We start from the raw sequence: 22,309 nt of genomic DNA, 5'->3' as shown, positions 1-22,309 counted from the left end.
TGTAAGAGGGAACCAAGCCATGTGTCTCACTCACATCAGTGTTTCTCTCTCTCTTTCTGTCCCTCCCCATCTATTCTTCCTTTCCATTCTCTCTCAATATCAGTGGGAAAAATATCCTTGAGTGAGGATTAAAACAACAACAACAAAAAGACTTGAAAGAGTAAGACCTTGCCCAGCCAGTATGGCTCAATGGTTGAGCATGGACCTATGAACCAGCTGGTCACGGTTCCATCCCCAGTTAGGACAAATGCCTGGGTCATGGGCTCGATCCGCAGTAGGGGGCGTGCAGGAGGCAGCCGATCAATGATTCTCTCTCATCATTGATATTTCCATCTCTCTCCCTCTCCCTCTCCCTTCCTTTCTGAAATCAGTAAAAAATATATCAAAAAATAGAGTAAGGCCTTGTCTTGGCCAGTGTGGCTCAGCTAGTTGAGCATTGTCTGATGTACCAAAAGGATGCTGGTTCAATTCCTGGTCAAGGCACATGTTCAGGTTGCTGTTTCCATCCCTGGCCGGAGCGAGTGCATGAGGCAATCAATCAACGTTTCTCTCTCCTCCTCTCCCTCTCTCTAAAATAAATAACAAAATATTTGTACAAAGAGTAAATTCTGAATTATTGTATAAGCCAACGTCATGAGCAGCAGACAGTTCCAAGTTCATACACTGGACGGTAGAATATCTCATCACAAATTATCACCCTCGATGAACACGTAGTCATTTCTCTGCAAGCTGCAATTCATTACTGCAGCTTATCCGTATCCAAATTAGTCCTAATAGGAAAGCTGACCCCCTGGTCATTTCCATTTTGCCACAATATACATGAGACCAGAGGTCAGCGTACATAAGCACATTGGGGTGTTGATTATCGCAAAGTCTGTGGACCTGCCAGGTGGGAAAGGTGGAAGGAATTAGCCTCAGAATCTAGGAGCACCATAAGCCGAGAAGGCCTGGGAAAGTCAGAACGAGAAAAATACACACACTTCCAACATAAATAAAACTTATGGGGAGTCTCCCCACTGTGCGTATCCAGATATAAGAGTTTCAATCCAGACAAATGACTCCCCAAAATGTTTCCTTCTCAAGTGTTGTCGCACCAAACAGGAAATTGCTCGTTCCCAGCACACTTAAGGCCTTTCAGCAGTGTGAACTCGCTGATGATAACGAAGTTTGGAGCCGTAGATAAAAGATTTCCCACATTCACTGCACTTATAAGGCCTCTCACCAGTGTGAACTCTCTGATGGTAGCGAAACGTAGAGCTGTAGATAAAAGATTTCCCGCATTCGCCACACTTGTAAGGTTTTTCGCTCGTGTGAACGCGCTGATGATAGCGGAGTTTGGAACTATATATAAAAGACTTCCCACATTCACTGCACTCGTAAGGCCGTTCGCCAGTGTGAACTCGCTGGTGATAACGGAGTTTGGAACTATATATAAAAGACTTCCCACAGTCACTGCACTCGTACGGCCTTTCTCCCGTGTGAACTCGCTGGTGGTAACGGAGGGAGGCACCGGAGGAGAAAGACTTCCCACACTGGCTGCATTTGAAAGGCTTCTCTCTCGCGTGAACTCTCTGATGGTAACAGAAGATGTCACTCCCGGCAAAAGATTTCCCAGCTTCGCCGCACTCGTAAGGCCTTTCTCCAGGATGAACTTTCCGGTGTTTTCCCAGGCTACTGCTGGTGGGGAACGACTTTCCGCACTCGCTGCACTCGTAGGGCCGTTCCCCGGTGTGAACTCTCTTATGACAATGAAGGGCATAGATCCTGGTAAACGATTTCCCGCATTCACTGCACTCGAAGGGCCTTTCTCCAGTGTGAACTCTCCGGTGATAAAGGAGGCTACTTCGCCGGGTGAAAGATTTCCCACAGTCACTGCACTCGTAGGGCTTTTCTCCCGAGTGAGTTTTCTGATGGGAATGGTAGGTGGAGCGACAGATAAAAGACTTGCCACACTCGCTGCATTTATACGGCCTCGTTCCGGCGTGAATGCTGAGATGGTAGCGCAGGCCGGAGCTGGTGGTGAAAGACTTCTGGCACTCGCCGCACTCGTAAGGCCTCTTCCCCAGGTGGCCTTGCTCGTGATACCGCAGGGTGAAGCTGTTGGTGAAAGCCTTGCCACAGGTGCCGCACGCATAGGGCTTTTCTCCCGTGTGAATTCTCTGGTGGCGAACGAGCTTCCATCTGTTATTGAAGGATTTCCCACACTCGCTGCAGTCGTAAGACCTTTCCCCGGTGTGAACGCTGTGATGGCAGCGGAGGGCCATAGGCGTGATGTAAGATTTCCCACACTCACCGCACACGTAAGGTCTTTTCCCCGTGTGAGAGCTCTGATGATAACCGAGGCCCGCGATAGAGGTAAAGGATTTGGCGCAGTAGGTACACTTGTAAGGCTTCTCTCCAGTGTGAACTCTCCGGTAGCGAATGAACGCCGAGCCACGACTAAAAGATTGCGCACACTGACTGCACACGTGGCTGTTCTCCCCGCCGTGGTGCCGAACCCGGGGATACATAACGACGGGCTTGTGGCTGAAGGGTTTTCCACATTTGCTGCACGTGGACTGCCTGGGGCCTGGATGCATTTTTCGATGCTGACTGAGGGTTGAGCTTCCACGGGAGAACTTTCCACTTTCACCGGACATGTGAAAACCCTTTCCTGTGCGGACTCGGGGGTGCCTAACAAATGAGGATTTGTACCTGGACGGTTTTCCGCACTCACTGGACGCAAAACACGGTCTTGCCGTAGGGACGTTCTGGTCCTGGGCAAGCGTGCGTTGGGGGTTGAAATCTTTCCTGCATTCTCCAGAAGGGCCAAGGCATGTCTTGCTCTGTGGAGTTAAACACGGGGGGACTTTGTTTGGCTCCTCCCTGGTTTGAGGGAGCTGTGGCTGCCGATGTCCCAAGCTGGGCAGGAAGTCCCTCTCACCCTGCTCAGAGGTCAAGGTCTTCCCTGACGGGTGGGTGCTGCCGCTCCTCACGAATGAGGCCTTGTCCGCACGACTTCTGAAGGGCTCCCCTCCCATGTGCTGCTCCTTAAGCTGGTGACAGTTTACACCGAAATAAAATCGCCTTGCGCACGCCCCACACCTCAGCAGTTTCTGGCTGTGCTGTGTCCCCTGACGCTCGACCACGTGGAAAATGTCCCTCAAGACCGGCCCGCAACTCTCGCAGGGGTGTCTCTTCTGGGAAGACGAGGCTGTCTGAGGATTCTTCCCCTGTGACATTCCCACAGAAACCCTCTGTTCGCCGGGTGCTTCCACATCGTCGGCTCCACAGCAGCAACCTGAACACAAAGAAACACCGGTGAGATACATGTTGACTAAAGGGAAGGGAGAACCCATCACACATACTCACGTGTCAGCCCGAGCCGGTCTGGCTCAGTGGATAGATCATCAGCCGGCGGACCGAAAGGTCCTGGGTTTGATTCCGGTCAAGGGCACCCTCCTCAGTTGCAAGGTCCTCCCGGGCCCGAGCCCTGGTCGGGGTGCATGCAGGGGGCAGCCGATGGATGTGTTTCTCTAGCATTAATATTTCTGTCTTTCCCTCTCTCTTCCCTCTCTCTAAAAATCAATGGGGAAAAAATCCTCAGGTGAGGATTCAAAACAAAACAAAACAAATTAAGTACCAAGCAAATACTATCATATGTGAAGGCAGAAAATGCAGCCACAGAATGTTCATACAAAACGCCAATATCGCCCTGACCGGTGTGGCTCAGTGGATAGAGCGTCGGACTGCGGACTCAAGGGTCCCGGGTTCGCTTCTGGTCAAGGGCATGTACCTTGGTTGCGGGCGCATCCCCAGTACGGGGTGTGCAGGAGGCAGCTGATCGATGTTTCTAACTCTCTATCCCTCTCCCTTCTTCTCTGTGGAGAATCAATAAAATATATTAAAAAAAAAAAAAACATGCCAATATCCGCCTTTCACCAATGGGTGGATAACCAAATATTGTTTTCAATATGAAAATTTAACAAAGATATATTTCAACTGAATGACACTTTAATCCAAGTGGATCTAACAGACATATAAAGGACATCCCATGCTGTCACAGCACGATACACATTCTCTCAAGTGTACATGGAATATTCTCTAGGATAGACAATTCGTAACAACACGATGTCCCAGGACAGGGGCGACCTGCAGATACTCAACCTCAGGCCAGTCTGCAGTGTGTGGGTTCCTGACCTCATGTAGAAATGATTTTTTTTTTTAAACCCTCACCCGAGAATATTTTCCCACTGATTCTTAGAGGGAAAGACAGAGAGAAATATCGATGTGAGAGAAACACATCCATTGGTTGCCTCCTGCATGAGGCCTGACCAGGGACTGGGGAGGAGCCTGCAACTGAGGTACCAGCCCTGGACCGGAACTGAACCTGGGACTCTTTGGTCCGCAGGCCAATGCTCTATCCACTGAGCCAAACCGGCTAGGGCCGTGGTGGGCAAACTGCGGCTCGCGAGCCACGTGCGGCTCTTTGGCCCCTTCAGTGTGGCTCTTCCTAAGCCTGAGGAGTACCCTAATGAAGTTAATAACAATGAACCTACCTATATAGTTTAAGTTTAAAAAACTTGGCTCTCAAAAGAAATTTCAATTGTCGTGCTGTTGATATTTGGCTCTGTTGACTAATGAGTCTGCCGACCACTGGGCTAGGGCATAGAAATGATTTTACAATACGAGTCCAAGGGATAGTGAAGTATGTGCATAAAAGCTGAGGCAGCCCTAACCGGTGTGGCTCAGTGGATAGAGCGTCAGCCTGCGGACTCAAGGGTCCCAGGTTTGATTCCGGTCAAGGGCATGTACCTTGGTTGCAGGCACAACCCCAGTAGGGAGTGTGCAGGAGGCAGCTGATCGATGTTTCTAACTCTCTATCCCTCTCCCTTCCTCTCTGTGAAAAATCAATAAACTATATTTTAAAAAATAAAATAAATAAAATAAAATAAAAGCTGAGGCAATGCCAGCCGGCGTGGCTCAGAGGTTGAGCATCGACCTATGAACCAGAAGGTCACGTTCAATTCCCAGTCAGGGCACATGCCTGGGTTGAAGACTCAAGCCCCAGTGTGGAGCGTATAGGAGACAGCAGAACGATGATACTCATCATTGATGTTTCCCTCTCTCTCCCTTCCTCTCCAAAATCAATCAATACACACACATACACACACACACACACACACACACACACACACACACACTCTAGAGGCCCGGTTCACAAAATTCGTGCACTGGAAGGTGTGGGGGGTCCCTTAGCCTAGCCTGGTTCTCTCGAAGTCTGAGAGCCCTTGGGGGATGTCCAACTGCTGTGAAGGCAGGAGAGGCTCCTGCCACTGCTGCTGCGCTCGCCAGCTGTGAGCCCGGGTCAGGGCTTCTGGCTCCCACAGGGGGAGCGCACTGACCACCCGGGAGCAGCTCCTGTGCTGAGCGTCTGCCCCCTGGTGGTCAGTGCACATCATAGCGACCGGTCGTTCCGCTGTTTGGTCGATTTGCATATTAGCCTTTTATTATATAGGATATTTAATGTTTTAAATGATTTTTTAGAGAGGGAGAAGGAGAGAAAATAGACACACCCATGACAGAGAAACATTGATTGGCTGCCTCCTGCACACTCCCTACTAGGGATTGCAACTGCTACCCAGGCACCTGCCCTGACCAGGAATGGAACCAGAAACCTCTCGGTGCATGAGACAATGCTCATTCCACTAAGCCAGTGGTTCCCAAACTTATTTGGCCTACCGCCCCCTTTCCAGAAAAAATATTACTCAGCGCCCCCTGGAAATTAATTTTTTTAAAAATTTTAATAGCAATTAAACAGAAAGATATATGTATTAATGTTCTACATTTTTCGTAAAATATAGTAAAGAAAGGTGTAAATTAGAAACATTGAAGTTTGAAATTATGAAACTATTGAACTCAGAATAGAAAGGTAATACAAAAAAAGTTAAAACAAATGCACCTGTGGCCATCACCGCCCCCCTGGATTGCTGCAGCGCCCACCAGGGGGCGGTAGCGCCCACTTTGGGAATCACTGCACTGAGCCATGACTACCGGGCAATGAAGTACAGTATTTAAAAAGCTGGGAAGGGTTTAGGGTAGAAGAAACAAGAGGGGAGAGCTAGCCCAGGGGTGGGCAAACTTTTTGACTCGAGGGCCACAATGGGTTCTTAAACTGGACCGGAGGGCCGGAACAAAAGCATGGATGGAGTGTTTGTGTGAACTAATATAAATTCAAAGTAAACATCATTACATAAAAGGGTACGGTCTTTTTTTTTTTTTTTTTTAGTTTTATTCATTTCGAACGGGCCGGATCCGGCCTGCGGGCCATAGTTTGCCCACCCCTGGCCTAGGCGGTGCTCTGCTTTGTTGCTCTAGAAATGTTATAGGAAAGTCCACACCGTTAAGTGGAAGGTTGCTCTGAGTCTTTGTCCTGAGACCCTCTTATTTTTCCTGCAGGTGAGAACCTTACGGGAGGGTCGACAGAATATCCATGAGCTTTTTGGGTGTTTCTTTGTTTCACTTTAATATATTTTTACTGATTTCGGAGAGGAAGGGAGAGGGAGAGAAACATCAACAATGGGAGAAAATCACTGATTGGCTGCCACCTGCACGCCCCACACTGGGGATACAGCCCGCAATCCGGGCCTGTGCCCTGACTGTGAATCGAACAGGTGACCCCCTGGTTCACAGGTTGACGCTCAGCCACTGAGCCACGCAGGATGGGAGAGTTTATTTTTTATTTTTTATTTTTATTTTATTTATTTATTTTTTAAATATATTTTATTGATTTCTTTCAGAGAGGAAGGGAGAGGGATAGAGAGTTAGAAACATCGATGAGAGAGAAACATCGGTCAGCTGCCTCCTGCACACTCCCTACTGGGGATGTGCCCACAACCAAGGTACATGCCCTTGACCGGAATCGAACCCAGGACCCTTCAGTCCGCAGGCCAACCAACGCTCTATCCACTGAGCCAAACCTGTTAGTGGCGCGATAGTTGATTTTTATTTTATTTTTTTAAAATATATTTTATTTATTTTTTACAGAGAGGAAGGGAGAGGAATAGACAGTTAGAAACATCGATGAGAGAGAAACATCGATCAGCTGCCTCCTGCACACCCCCCACTGGGGATGTGCCCACAACCAAGGTACATGCCCTTGACCGGAATCGAACCTGGGACCTTTCAGTCCGCAGGCTGACGCTCTATCCGCTGAGCCACACCGGTTACGGCGCGATAGTTGATTTTTAAAGTTCGAGGCAGCTGCGTGTAATTGTGGTTATAAAAGAGGGGCTGTTGTAACTCTGTCAGCTTCTTGGTAATTCAAATCTAGGTGAGATTTCTATTTTAGTTAAGTACTCGGCCTCCAGAGTAGCTTTTCTTTTGGTAGGAAAAGCTTCTGTTTCTCTGGTGAAAGTGTCTATAAATACTAGCTTTAGGGGGCACTTGAGTGAAATCAACTTGCCGTTCCTTTCCAGGGTACGTGCCCCCGGTGTTGTACTGGCATCGAGGGGAGAAGGAGGAAGTGACTTTGGGGGTATGGTAGTTCTTAGTCAATATGTCTCTGCAGGCGTAACCGGTGTGGCTCAGTGGATAGAGCGTCGGGGCTGCGGACTGAAAGGTCCCAGGTTGGATTCCGGTCAAGGGCATGTACCTGGGTTGTGGGCACATCCCCCAGTGGGGGCTGTGCAGGAGGCAGCTGGTCGATGTTTCTCTCTCATCGATGTTTCTAACTCTCTATCTCTCTCCCTTCCTCTCTGAAAAAAATCAATAAAATATATTTTTAAAAAAATGTCTCTGCATAATAAGGGAATGGGGCACCCCGGAACTACAAGACATGCCTGAGGGAGATTTCCGAGGCTGCAGCTGAGGGGCTGAGTGTGATGGTACCATTGAGGGTACCACTGAGGATATGTATTCACCCCAGTGGTTGAACAGGCTTAGGAAGAAAGAGGCCCGGTGAGTGAGTCAGAGCAGTGAAAGCAGCCCCCCCGCCCCGCCCCCGCCGTCTAAAGGCAATGCAATGGGCCCGGCCAGCGTGCCACAGTGACGGAGAGTCGACCTATGAACCAAGAGGCCACTGTTCAATTCCCGGTCAGGGCACATACCCAGGTGGCAGGCTCCATCCCCAGTGTGGGGTGTGCAGGAGGCAGCTGATCCACGATTCTCTCTCATCACTGATGTTTCTTTCTCTCCCTCTCTTCCTCTCTGAAATCAATTTAAAAAAATATATATTCAGCCCTAACCGGTTTGGCTCAGTGGATAGAGCGTCAGCCTGCAGACTCAAGGGTCCCAGGTTCGATTCCGGTCAAGGGCATGTACCTTGGTTGCGGGCACATCCCCAGTGGGGGGTGTGCAGGAGGCAGCTGATCCACGATTCTCTCTCATCACTGATGTTTCTTTCTCTCCCTCTCTTCCTCTCTGAAATCAATTTTAAAAAAATATATATTCAAAAGAAACGCAGCGGGTTTACCTGCCACCTCAAGGGTCACTGAGGCTGCTCTGGTTCAAGGATGAGATGGTCGGTGGGACCTCAGGCACCGGCAGTTCTCTGGTGTTCTGACAACCACTGGTGTGAAGACACAGGGGTCCCTCTGGAGCCCAGGACACCCCCTTCTCCAATGGCCCTGCCTCCGTAGGAGGGGGGTGCTCCTGCAAGGGGTTGACCCTGAGACTGGTGAGCACCCCTTGTCCTCAGGAATAACACTGTCCCTCTGCAGTTTGTTGTAGTCTGGGCGCCGGGTGACCCTGAGGGGCACAGGGGAGCCTTTTGTTTCCACCAGGCACAGCTTTTTACTCTTCCTCGGCCCTGCCTCAGTGGTCAAGGACACTGCGATCGATTTCCACCGGTTGCTCTGTGGGGGTCTGGAGTCCCAAGGCAACTTCTGTGATGTGCTTCTGGTGTCTGGGGCCGCCTGCTGATAAAATGTAGCCCCAGAAGTGCTCAGCTCTTGGCAGACTTGGGGTGTTTTGTTTTGTTTTTAATTTAATTTTTATTTTATTTTTAAAATATATTTTTATTGATTTCAGAAAGGGATAGATAGAAACATTGATGAGAGAGAATCATTCATCGGCTGCCTCCTGCACGGTCAGGGCACATACCCGGGCATGTGCCTTTGACTGGAATTGAACCCGGGACCCTTCAGTCTGCAGGCCGAGGCCCTAACCACTGAGCCAAACAGACTAGGACAGTGGTCGGCAAACCACGGCTCGAGAGCCACATGCGGCTCTTTGGCCCATTGAGTGTGGCTCTTCCACAAAATACCACGTGCGGGCGCGCAGTTGACTTAAAACTTTAAGTAAAGTTGATTAAGTTAATTTTAGGGAACGTTGTGGAGTGAAAGAAGATGTAGTGTCGAGGATTGAGAAAGGCATGTTGAGATGGTTTGGACATACAGAGAGGATGGACGAAAGGAGATAGAGAAACAAGTCTACAAGACGAGTGTGGATGGGAGAGGTGGAAGGGGTCGACCTCAGCGAACGTACGTCAATCAGACTGAGGACGTTTTTAGCAAAGGCCAGCTTAGGAGTACCCTAATTAAGTGAATAACAATGTACCTACCTATATAGTTTAAGTTTAAAAAATCTGGCTCTCAAAAAAAATTTCAATCCTTGTACTGTTGATATTAGGCTCTGTTGATTCATGAGTTTGCTGACCACTGGACTAGGGCATTGTCTTGAGATTTGCAAAACAAATCTAAATGGAGAATAGTGTTATAATTCAGAGATCTATTTACAGGCCAGACTTCCCGGTCCCTGAGTTTGTATAAAATAAAATGAGGGGTCCTAACCGGTGTGGCTCAGTGGATAGAGCGTCGGCCTGTGGACTGAAGGGTCCCGGGTTCGATTCCAGTCAAGGGCATGTACCTGGGTTGCGGGCACATCCCCAGTAGGAGATGTGCAGGAGGCAGCTGATCGATGTTTCTCTCTCATCGATGTTTCTAGCTCTCTATTCCTCTCCCTTCCTCTCTGTAAAAAATCAATAAAATATATTTTTTTAAATCGATCAATCAATCAATCAATAAAATGAGGGGTGTTTTGTTTTTTCTTTTGGTTGCTGCCCTTAAAGGTGGACCAATGTTAAGACATCCTAGGAGGGGATTTGAGGCCTGCTTTCGGTGCCGCCCTTGTCGTCTCTGTCTTACCTACTGGTAGACAGTACAGCCCATGACCCGGCATGAGGCCGCTGGTACCCGGATGTGGGACATGGGAAGAAGCAGTAATTCCGTTTACGAGAGTTCTATAAAGCTTTGCCTAGTTTATTTATTATTTTTTTAAAATATATTTTATTGATTTTTTACAGAGAGAAAGGGAGAGGAATAGAGTTCGAAACATCGATGAGAGAGAAACATCGATCAGCCGCCTCCTGCACACCCCCCCACTGGAGATGTGCCTGCAACCAAGGCACATGCCCTTGACCGGAATCGAACCTGGGACCCTTGAGTCCGCAGGCCGATGCTATATCCACTGAGCCAAACCAGTTAGGGCAATGACTGTCTTTAAATGACAAAAAAAAGCCAAAATAATATGGTCATAGTTCTGATTATAATGGGATTGGTACGGAACACTGTCCTTTCTGTAAGACGTAACATTCCAAAATAACAATCAGAATTATAAATGAAAGTGTGTCAGAACTGTGTAGATTCTTGGGAGGTTCTTCAATGTAATCTCTGTAAAATCTACTTAAACAATAAAATTATCTGTGTGCCAATAAAACATAGTGGCCTAGCCAGTTTGGCTCACTGGATAGAGTGTCAGTCCGCAGACTGAAGGGTCTCGGGATCCATTCTGATCAAGGGCACATACCGCGGTTGCAGGCTCGGTCCCTGGTCAGCTCCAGTCTCTTAGGGAGGCAACCAATTGATGGGTCTCTCTCCCATCGATGTTTCTCTCTGTCTCTCCCCGTCCATTCCACTCCCTAAATATCAATGGAAAAAAATCCTCGGGTGAGGAGTAACAGAAAAATAAAAAGAAATAAAACAAGGTTATTCTTTTTTTTAAAATATACTTTTATTGATTTCAGAGAGGAAGGGAGAGGGAGAGAAAGATAGAAACATCAATGATGAGAGAGAATCACTGATTGGCTGCCTTCTGCACGCCCCTCACCAGGGACCGAGCCCGCAACCCAGGCATGTGCCCTTGACCAGAATCAAACCGGGGACCCTTCAGTCTGCAGGCCCATGATCTATCCACTGAGCCACACCAGCCAGGGCATAGTTATCTTTTTTTTTATTATTTGACAAAAGTTTTCCATGTATTTTCAAACATTGAATAAGCCTGATAAGTCCAAAATTTCTCTTTTATAAAGAGAAAGAATATTGGCCGAAACCGGTTTGGCTCAGTGGATAGAGCGTCAGCCTGCGGACTGAAAGGTCCCAGGTTTGATTCTGGTCAAGGGCATGTACTTGGGTTGCGGGCACATCCCCAGTAGGAGATGTGCAGGAGGCAGCTGATCGATGTTTCTCTCTCATTGATGTTTCTGACTATCTCTCTCCTTTCCTCTCTGTAAAAAATCAATAAAATATATTAAAAAAAAAAAAAAGAGAGAGAGAAAGAATAAATCCTTGAGGTACTACAGGAGCCCTTTAGAATAACTCTAGCCCTGACCGGTTTGGCTAAGTGGATAGAGCGTCGGCCTGCAGACTCAAGGGTCCCAGGTTCGATTCTGGTCAAGGGCATGTACCTGGGTTGCGGGCATATCCCCAGTGGGGGGTGTGCAGGAGGCAGCTGATCGATGTTTCTCTCTCATTGATGTTTCTGACTCTCTATCTCTCTCCTTTCCTCTCTGTAAAAAATCAATAAAATATATATTTTTTAAAAATAGAATAACTCTAAGCCACTTCTAAGTTAAGGAAAATTCTTAAAATTCAAACCTTGGGAAGCTTGTCAAACATGCTTAATCTAAGGATTACATATTGTTATGAAATAATATTAAATAATTATTTAGCTAAGGTGGCAATAAAAAGTATGAAACATTAATACAGACTGGCAAAATTTTAATTCTTCGGATTGAAGATGAATTTCCTTGAAAGTAAATCAAGTATCTGATAAATGATTAACACAATCATTTGACAAATAAGTAGAGCCCTAGTCAAAAGGCAAAATTAAAAGGGACTAAAAAAGTAGCAGATTTATCGAAAATCTTGACCAGGGCTCTACTTGTTTCTTCAAAACTATGAGATTTTAAAGTTAATTATTACTGATGTCATTTTCATGACAAATTTTGTAACCAGAGATAAAAACAGTAACTTATTCGAGCCCTAACTGGTTTGGCTCAATGGATAGTGTTGGCCTGCAGACTAAAGGGTCCTGGGTTCGATTCCAGTTGGGGGCACATGCCTGGGTTGCGGACTCGATCCCCAATAGGGGGGCGTGCAGGAGGCAGCCAATCAATCATTCTCTCTCATCATTGATGTTTCTATCTCTCTTCCTCTCCCCTCCTCTCTGAAATCAATAAAAAAATATATATAAAAAAAAAAAGTATTCCTGCAAACCCAGGTAAAACATATTTTGTTAATAATTTTAAAAGACGCCGAAACCGGTTTGGCTCAGTGGATAGAGCGTCGGCCTGCGGACTGAAAGGTCCCGAGTTCGATTCCGGTCAAGGGCATGTACCTGGGTTGCGGGCACATCCCCAGTGGGGGATGTGCAGGAGGCGGCTGGTCGATGTTTCTCTCTCATCGATGTTTCTGACTCTCTGTCTTTCTCCCTTCCTCTCTGTAAAAAATCAATAAAATATATTTAAAAAAAAACAATTTTAAAAGACATTAAACAAATTCAGACTAGCTTTAGTATCAAATATTTTTCCAGAACATGACTAAAAAAAAAAAAAAATTTGAGATAGTTCTTATTTTTTACTCTTTACATACACAATATTATTAATAAATGAAGAGAAGCCTTAGCCAGTTTGGCTCAGTAGGTTTTAACTCCTTTCATCAAAAAGGAAGCCATAGCCCTGACCGGTGTCGCTCAGTGGATAGAGCGTCGGCCTGCGTACTGAAGGGTCCCGGGTTCAATTCCGGTCAAGGGCATGTACCCTGGTTGTGGGCACATCCCCAGTGGGGGGTGTGCAGGAGGCAGCTGATCGATGTTTCTCTCTCATCCATGTTTCTAGCTCTCTATCCCTCTCCCTTCCTCTCTGTAAAAAATCAATAAAATACATTAAAAAAGAAAAAAGAGCCGGAACCGGTTTGGCTCAGTGGATAGAGCGTCGGCCTGCGGACTGAAGGGTCCCGGGTTCGATTCCGGTCAAGGGCATGTGCCTGGGTTGCTGGCACATCCCCAGTAGGAGATGCGCAGGAGGCGGCTGATTGATGTTTCTAACTCTCTATCTCTCTCCCTTCCTCTCTGTAAAAAATCAATAAAATATATTAAAAAAAAAAAATAAAAAAAAAAAAAAAATAAAAAAGAAAAAAGAAGCTCTTTGACAGTGGTTTTGGCACGAATATTTTGGATGACACTAAAGGCAGACAACAAGGGCAAAGGTAAATGAGCCAGGCACCATGGAACCACAGAGCTTCTGCACAGCAAAAAGGCAATTAACACAATGAAAAGTGTGAAAGTACTTGTAAGGGCTGCCGCATAATGGGTAAGTATTTACATATATAAGGTGTTCAACAACTCCACTGCAAAGGAACAATCCAATGAAAAAATGGGCAAAAAAACCTGAATAAACATTTGATCAAAGATCTAACAATGTCCAAAGATGTTGTTCCTACCGGTTTTGGCACAAAAAACAAATAAATAAGCTAAGATGGCCACCATCCAAAAAGCAGAAATAAGTGCTGGTGCAGGTAGAGATACAATGGAACCATGGGGCCCTATGGTTGAAAGTGTTAAAAAAAAAAAGTCAAAATTATAGAAAAAGCGTAGAAGGCCAGGATTTGGGGCGTAGGGGAAAATGGAAACATGATGGTCAAAACATGCAGCACACGTCCCATTAGAAGCTGAGTGAGTTCTGAGCATGTAATTACCATGGTGACTACAGTTAATAATGTTTTACTTGAAATTTATTGACAGAAGGTCTTAGACATTCCTAGCATAAAAAAATATAATAAATTAGCTTTATATGTTTAATTAACTTCAGTGTGGCAATTATTTTACTAGTAGAGGCTCTGTGCACGAAATTAGTGCATGGGTAGGGTCCCTAGGGCCGACTGGGGCCTTCTGGCTGCTGGCCAGGGCCTCCCTTTGTTCGGTGCCGCCCCCTAGTGGTCAGTGCACGTCAAAGCGAGTGATCGAACTCCCGGTCTCCTGGTCGAACTCCTGAGGGGACACTTTGCATATTAGCCTTTTATATATGTAGATATAGGGTATCCACCAAAAATGTATACATACTTTGAATAATTGTAAAGGCAGTGTTTTTGGGTTTTGTTTTTTTTTTTTAAATATATTTTTATTGATTTCATGGAGGAATGGAGAGGGGGAGAGAGAGATAGAAACATCAATGATGAGAGAGAATCATTGAATGGCTGCCTCCTGCACGCTCCCTACTGGGGATCGAGCCCGCAACCCTGGGCATGTGCCCCTGACCAGAATCAAACCAGGGACCCTTCAGTCCCCAGGCCTGCGCCCTATCCCCCGAGCCAAACCAGCTAGGGCAAACGCAGTGTTTTTTAAAATACATTGCATTTTCAAAATTTGGCTATCAGTTGTTAAAGTCTGTATACATTTTTGGGGGGACACTCTGTATATATAAAAACAGCACACTGTACACTTTAATATATACAAGTTTGTATCTCGACAAGGCTATGGGAGTTGGGGGGAGGAAAACAGATCTAAACACTACACACTGCAGGAGAGTCTTAAAGCAAAGCCCAGCTTCAGGTAAATAGCTACCCAGACAACACCTGCAAGTCCTGGCACAGGTGGGCAGGAGGAAATGACAGCTACAGAAGGGATCGAACCCTGGGAGACAGAAGTCGTATGGATCTGGACACATTCACCCAGACACTGAGAGGCAAATCCATGAAGCTCAATGCAGTACCACTTACTGACCCTGAGTCCCTTCCCCAAAGGGCTCAGTATGGGGACTGCAGGGGGGAGCAGAGGGCCATGCACACCCACCAGCCCCAGCAACACAGCAACTGCCCAGAAAACTGGGGAGGCAGCAGTGCTGGGGTCCAGGCCCCACGGGACTGAGGGAGGGGACAGGGGGAGGGAGGAGAGTCCAGTCCAGGTCCCTGTGAGGCTGTGAGTCTTACCCAGAGAGGAGACAAGTGCAAAGTTCTCCAGCATCACCCGCAGGTACAGGCGTCTCTGAGCCTCGTCCACCAGCCTCCATTCCTCCCGGGAGAAATGCACGGCCACATCCTCCAAGGTCACGCCGGCCTGGAATGACGGGGACAGAGGGAACCATGACCGTTCTGTGCCTGAGAACCCACAGTCCCTCTCCCCACCCAACTACCCCTCACGCCTCCTCCTCCCCTGCTCCCACCTCAGAGGAACCCCACAGGTGGGCACAGGTGCCAGGGGGGCACACCCGACCCTCCCGTTTCCCTTTAGGCCTGAGGGTCTGCCCTCAGCAGCGCCCCGCTGGAGGGCACAGAGATGGAACCCAGGTCTGTTCCTGGCGGGCAGGGCGCCCATCATGCCTCGCCTTCCCCTTGGGGTCTCCAGATGGTGACCAGGCCCCGCCAAGCTTCGGCTCAGGCTTCACCTGTCAGTCCCCAATGCTCGGCCCCGGGACCCTAACTCCCACTTCCCCCCAATGTGCACAGCCCTCTGTGGACTGTACCCCTCACACCTCCATCCCCCGGGGCACCCGCCACGCCGCTGGGAAGGCCTCCTCTGGGCATCTGGCCTCCACCCCCGACCCAGGGGCTCCCCTGCAGCTCAGAGGCTGCGACCCCCCACTACCGTGCGTCCCCCCAGCAGCCACCGCATCCTCCCTGCGTTCACCCTCTCCGCACACCCTTGGCCAGAGGGCACCATTCCCGGCACAGGGACATCAACAAGGACCTCATAGGGGCCAGGTCGGGTGGCTCAGTGGTTGGGCTTCAACCTGTCAATCAGGGGGTCCCAGTTCTATGGGAGGTGGGGGGGAGGAAACAGCTACCCAGACAACACCTGCAAGTCCTTGCACAGGTAGACAGGAGGAAATGACAGCTACCAGAAGGGATCGAACCCTGGGAGAGAGAAGTGGTATGGATCTGGACACATTCACCCAGACACTGAGAGGCGAATGTGGGGCACCTGCCCAGGTTGCGGGCTCGATCCCCAGTGAGGGGCGTGCAGGAGGCAGCCGATCCATGACTCTCCCTCATCATGGATGTTTCTATCTCTCTCTCCCTCTCCCTTCCTCTCTGAAATTAATTTAAAAAAAAAAAAAGATCTTTATTGGCTCTGAATCAAGGCCAGCAGTTTGCTGAAGCGGCTGGTTTCAAGCAGGAGCCTAAAAAAATGTCTTTCTATGGTCTGTTGGCCGTTTCAGAACTTAGGAAACGTAATGGTCAATTCATTAGAAAGAAACATCTGGGAAAAAAAAATGACTAGCACTATTCTATGGATATTTGGGTTTCCATTTGCAATTATAAACAATGTAGTAAATGGCATTAAGTATGCATATAGAGAGCCAAGTAGGTAGTGATTTTTTTTTTTTTTTTTGCTAAGTTGAAGGCTTTATGCATTTGAATTTCTATCAAAATGCCAAGGCTGTACCAGTTTATACTCCTGGGCAAGAATGCCTGTTGAACAATGGGTCGATCATCAGATGGGTTTTTGGCAATAGAGAAGTAGAAAATGGCTCTGATGGGTTTTGGTTTTAAAGTTGATTTTTTTAAATACATATTTACACTTGGTGAAATTCCTTCCTGATTTTTAGTGTGCAGCTTTGTGACATCTATAGTTTGTAAGCACCACTATCGCTAAAGATCCTGCATGCTCTTTTTTAAATAAAATTTTTCACCCACACACACACAAAAAAAATCTTTAAAGTGACCACATGCAACACGGAAACTCCCGCGCCCCCTCAGAGCGCACCCCCACATTCTGGGGGCTCCAGAGCGCACCCCCACCTTCTGGGGGCTCCATGCGGGAGGGAAGAGGCGGGAACTCGGCCCGCGATGTCATCTCATCTCCAGGCCTCCTCCGCCTGCAGGACCCCCTGGTCCACGCACCTGCGGACGGTCCTCCCTCCCATGGAGTCCCCCGCCCACCTCCCGCCCGGCGCCCTGAACCCGATGCCGAGCAAGGAAAAAAAAAAGGAAAAAAGGGGGGAAAAAAGCTCATCATGAACCCCGATCTTTCCGAGCAGCTAGTTGCACCGCCACGATGACCTGCCTCCCGCCTAAATGTCACCCCCGGGGCCTGGGCTGCAGGAGGGGACGGGCGCCCGCCAGCCGGGTGCAGGGTTGGGGGTGGGGGGAGCGGGGTGCCCCCGGGGACACGCTCACCTCGGCCGGGCGCCTCGCTGCCGCCGCCATCGGACTCTGCGGGGAGCCGGCGTGGGCGTCACGGTCCCTTCCCCGGCCCCGGCCTCGGACCCGTGCACGGAGGACCACGCCTCTTCGGCGCCCGGCGGCTTTGTTACCTGAAAAGGGGCTCTGGCGCCAGAATGCACTCGGGCCAACCTGCAAAGATGGACGGCTGCCGAGCGGCCGGAAGTCCCGCCTCCAGGCCGGGAGGTCTCCAGGCAACGCTTTCATCCTGAGGTGTCAGTGCCTCCACGCAGCGCAACGCCTTCTGGGAAATGTAGTTCCCAGAGCTAAGGGGACACAGAAGGGAGTTCAGCCTCCTGAGCCACTGGAACAGGGGTCCTCCAACTACGGCTGGCGGGCCACATGCAAATACAAATATTGTATTTGTTCCCGTTTTGGGTTTTTTTTGTTTATTTATTTATTTACTTATTTATTTTTTATTTTTATTTTTTTCATTTTGTTTTGTTTTTTTTTTACTTCAAAATAAGATATGTGCAGTGGGCATAGGAATTTGTTCATAGTTTTTTTTTTAAACTATAGTCCGGCCCTCCAACGGTCTGAGGGGCAGTGAACTGGCCCCCTGTTTAAAAAGTTTGGGGACCCCTGCTGGAATGTTTTCCCCTGGAGGGGTCCCTGGTTCAGCTGCGACCCGCGTGAAGGGCCCGCTCCGTGTAAATTGCAGCGAAAACTCGAATCTGACGATATCAACCTTAGGATGGGTTATGAGGGCTCACTGCTCCCCCCACTTAGGGTACCTATTGCAAATTCAGTGGTCATCTGAGCTTCAGAACAACAGGCTATTTTTAAAAATATATATATATATATTTTATTGATTTTTTACAGAGAGGAAGGGAGAGGGATAGAGAGTTAGAAACATCGATGAGAGGGAAACATGAATCAGCTGCCTCCTGCACACTCCCTATTGGGGATGTGCCTGTAGCCAAGGTACATGCCCTTGACCGGAATCGAACCTGGGACCCTTGAGTCCGGAGACTGACGCCCTATCCACTGAGCGAAACCGGTTAGGGCACAACAGGCTATTCGAAACAGAGAACCACAGGGCCTGGCTGGTGTGGGTCAGCGTGGCTCAGTGGCCGAGCGTCCACTTAGGAACCAGGAGCTCCAGGTTCAATTCCCGGTGAGGGAACCAGTCCTGGTCAGGGCACATGTGGGTTTGGTCCTCAGCGGGGGGGCTTGCAGGAGGCAGCCGATCTATGACTCTCTCTCATCATTAAAGTTTCTTTTCTCTCTCTCCCTCGCCCTTTCTCTCTGAAACCAGTAACATTAAAACATAAAATAAAATAAAATAAAATAAAATAAAATAAAATAAAATAAAATAAAATAAAGAAAATGACAGGCTGGCCTTGATGCTGTGGCTCAGTTGCTCAGTGGATCCTGCTGATTCACCAAGGTTGCAGGATTGACTCCAGATCAGGGCACATATAAGAATCAATCAATGAACGCATAATAAGTGAAACAACAAATCAATGTGTGTGTGTGTGTTTTATCTCTGTCTAAAGTCAAGAAATAAAAAAATTGCCCTGACCGACTTCGCTCAATGGTTAGAGCATCAGCCCAGGTTTAATTCCCGGTCAAACGCATGTACCTGGGTTGCAGGTTCAATCCCCAGTCCCAGTTGGGGTGCATGCGGCAGGGCAACCAGTCCATGTGTCTCTCTCACATCCATGTTTCCCTCTCTCTCCACTCCTCTTCCCTCCCTTCCACTCTCCCCCTGACGATTAAAGGAAAAATATCCTCGGGTGAGGATTAATAAAAGATAAAATAACTAATAAATTAATAAAAGACCAATTCTGGTCAAGGGCACGTGCCCAGGTTGAGGGCTAGATCCCCGGTAGGGGGTGTGCAGGAGGCAGCCGATCAATGATTCTCTCTCATCATTGGTGTTTCTATATCTCTCTTCCTCTCTGAAATTAATAAATACATATTTTAATAAAAAATAAAAGAAGCAATAAAAAAATTTTAAAAAGAAAGACCACAGGTTTACATGGTATCACTCATGCTAAAAGCCCATGATACCAAAAGTAAATACCTAATATCATTGCAGTTCAACCTCTCTCAGAAGCATTCTTTTTAAGTTATTTTGTTGTTGTTAATCTTCACAGGAGAATATTTTTTCCATTGAGTTTTTTTTTTTTTATTGATTTTACAGAGAAAGGGAGAGGGAGAGAGGAGAGATAGAAACATCAATGATGAGAGAGATTCAATGATTGGCTGCCTCTTACAAGCCGCCTACTGGGAATCAAGCCCACAGCCTGGGCATGTGCCCTTGACTGGAATTGAACCCAGGACACTTCAGTCCGCAGGCTGACGCTCTATCCACTGAGCCAAACCAGCTAGGGCTCCATTGAGTTTTTAAAGAGTGGAAGGGAGGGAGGGGAGGGGAGAGGAAGGAAGAGAGAGAAACATCAAAGCGAGCGACAAATCAATCGCTTGCCTCCTGCCTGCACCTGAACTGGAGATTGAACCTGTAACGAAGGGATGTGCCCTTGAGCAGGAATCGAACCCAAGACCCTGCAGTGCTCAGGACAATGCTATAACCACTGAGCACCCCACCCAGGGCTACATTTTTTGGGGTCTTTTTTCTATTTTCCCAGAAACAATCTTTTTATAACAGTAATATCATCCTGTAGTTTGCTCACTCCATAACACTTTCCCAGAAATAATAAAACCCAGTCTTTAAAACCCTCAAAATGAAGGTTCAGCATGCACTCTCCTGAATAATAAATTTAATTAAATTAATTTTAAAATAAAAAATAAGCTAATACAGAATTGGAATTTGGTTCTTTTTCCACTTTGCTAAAACGACAAGGAATTTCCTTGTTTTCAAGATACAAGGAGGCTTGTATTTTTTAATATATATATATATATTTATTTATTTATTTTAAATATATTTTTATTGATTTCAGAGAGGGAGAGGGATAGTTAGAAACATTGGATGAGAGAGAAACATCGATCGACTGCCTCCTGCACACCCTCCACTGGGGATGTGCCCGCAACCAAGGTACATGCCCTTGAACCAGAATTGAACCTGGGACCCTTCAGTCTGCAGGCTGACACTCTATCCACTGAGCCAAGCCGGTTAGGGCAGCAGTTTTTCTTCTAGACATATTCAGTGTGTAAGATATTCCAGAGAACAAAGGAGTACAATTCCTCAGTGGGCAGCTGAACACACAATTCTGGAACTCTGTCAGACGGACAGTTTACCAAAGGTGGTGGGCAGTGTGTAGAGAGGGGGAACTCTTAGTAACAGTAAGAGGAATCCTAAACATGATGGTAATGCTAACAGTGAATCAGGAAGCGGATGTTGGATGCCCGAGTGCAGGTCTAGCTTGGGCACCTGGTTGCGGCTGGGCATCTAGGATACCCAGCTGGCGGCCATGGCTTCTGAGGAAGGAGGAGACATGAAATGGTCCTGGAGGCATAGGCGTTATTAAAGCAAAATGACAGGGAAGCCTGTTGTTTATACATATTGGTCTTCCTAGTAACAGAATATCAAGCCTCACCCTAGCTGGTGTGGCTCAGTGGATAGAGCGTCGGCCTGCAGACTGAAGGGTCCCAGGTTCGATTCCGGTCAAGGGCAGATGCACAGGTTGTGGGCTCAATCCCCAGTTCTGGGCAAGCAGACGCAGCCAATTAATGATTCTCTCTCATCACTGATGTTTTCTACCTTTCTCTCCCTCCCTCTCTAAAGTCAATAAAAATATATTATTTTAAAAAGAATACTGGGCCTTGCATCAGGTCCAGATGCCTGCTTTGTTCTTTTGTGCAGTCAGTGACCATTGTGGCCGTGGGTTGAGAGCGAGCACCAGGACCTGTGGTCTTCTTTGAGGTGGGGTGACTGGGAATAGGGTTACCAGAGAATGGATGTGGGGATGTTTGCGGGAAGGGACATCATTCTAGTGTTAGGAGAGAAGCTACTATAGTAGAATAAACCACCTCTATAATGACATTGGAGACCATGGCCATTAACTTCTCCCTGGAGTGGAGTCTCCTGGATGAGGCTGAGGTTCATGTACCGTGATGGGATGTGGGAGAACTTTGCACTACTGCACCCACGAGTAAGACCCTCACATCCCTCCCGGTATCCTGAGCCTGTCTCTGTCCTCCCTCCCTCCACAAAGTCATTTCTGTCATTCCACAGCTGGATCAGAGCTGGAGTAAAGTCCACTCTCTCGCATTTGTGCTGAGGGCACCATTGCTGACCAGTGTGCACGGCTCCCAGAAAATCTCTCTCACGCTCCACTCTCCAACCAAAATGCCACGGGTTCAATTCCTGGTCAAGGGCATGTACCTGGGTTGCAGGTTCGATCCCCAGCCCTGGTTTGGGGTGCTTGCGGGAGGCAACCAATCAATGTGTCTCTATCACACTGATGTTTCTTACTCACATCCCCCCCTCCCTAATTCCTTCGATTCTCTCTAGAAATCAATGGAAAAAATATCCTCGGGCGAGGATTAACAACAACAAAAACCAAAGTGTATGGTGTATGTTCCCATTACATTGTGCACAGCACAAAATTTTTGAAAATAATTAAGAGGCCAGGCTGGGAGCTCAGTTGGTTGGAGCACCATCACAACACGCCAAGGTTGAGGGTTCAATCCCTAGTAAGGGCACATACAAGAATAAACCAGTGAATGCATAAAGAAGTAGAATATGCCATGGCCAGTGTGGCTCAGTTGGTTTGGCAACCTCCTGTGCAACAAAATACTGTGCATTAGATTCCAAGTAGGGGACTTACAAGAAGCAGCCAACTGATGTATCAGTCTCACACTGATGGTTTTTTACCCTCTCTCTAAAAATCAATAACATATTTCTTTTAAATGGAAATGATCCAAATGTCCATAAAGAGATGAATGGATAAACCCATTGTGGCACATCCAAAGGTGTGTGTGTG

The 22,309-nt window shown here is 47.6% G+C and overlaps 2 protein-coding genes and 1 non-coding gene across 3 annotated transcripts in view; 1 reads left to right on the top strand and 2 right to left on the bottom strand.

Annotated features, from left to right (window-relative positions):
• Positions 1–573: 573 nt before the first annotated feature.
• LOC111824126 (zinc finger protein 420-like) lies at positions 574–2,793 on the bottom strand. The gene has a single exon (XM_023747689.1). The coding sequence runs from the start codon at positions 2,637–2,639 to the stop codon at positions 1,125–1,127; it is 1,515 nt and encodes a 504-aa protein (XP_023603457.1). The 5' UTR covers positions 2,640–2,793; the 3' UTR covers positions 574–1,124.
• Positions 2,713–22,309, bottom strand: part of LOC111822993 (zinc finger protein 587B-like) — a 28,568-nt gene continuing 8,971 nt past the window's right edge. The window contains exons 2-4 of the mRNA XM_023747685.1: positions 15,183–15,309; positions 2,825–3,280; positions 2,713–2,756 (exon numbers count right to left, since the gene is read on the bottom strand). Of these exons, the coding sequence (XP_023603453.1) occupies positions 2,713–2,756; positions 2,825–3,280; positions 15,183–15,309 (627 nt within the window). The remainder of the gene's footprint in view (positions 2,757–2,824; positions 3,281–15,182; positions 15,310–22,309) is intronic.
• On the top strand, positions 16,318–16,454 carry LOC111824129. Its single transcript, XR_002827221.1, has one exon. It is a non-coding gene; the product is annotated as a small nucleolar RNA SNORA2/SNORA34 family (small nucleolar RNA).

This window comes from Myotis lucifugus, unplaced genomic scaffold (assembly GCF_000147115.1).
Source record: "Myotis lucifugus unplaced genomic scaffold, Myoluc2.0 scaffold_951, whole genome shotgun sequence".
Classification (NCBI taxonomy): domain Eukaryota; kingdom Metazoa; phylum Chordata; class Mammalia; order Chiroptera; family Vespertilionidae; genus Myotis; species Myotis lucifugus.
The sequence above is the reverse complement of the archived record's forward strand: the minus strand, read 5'-3'. Positions and strand labels throughout refer to the sequence as shown.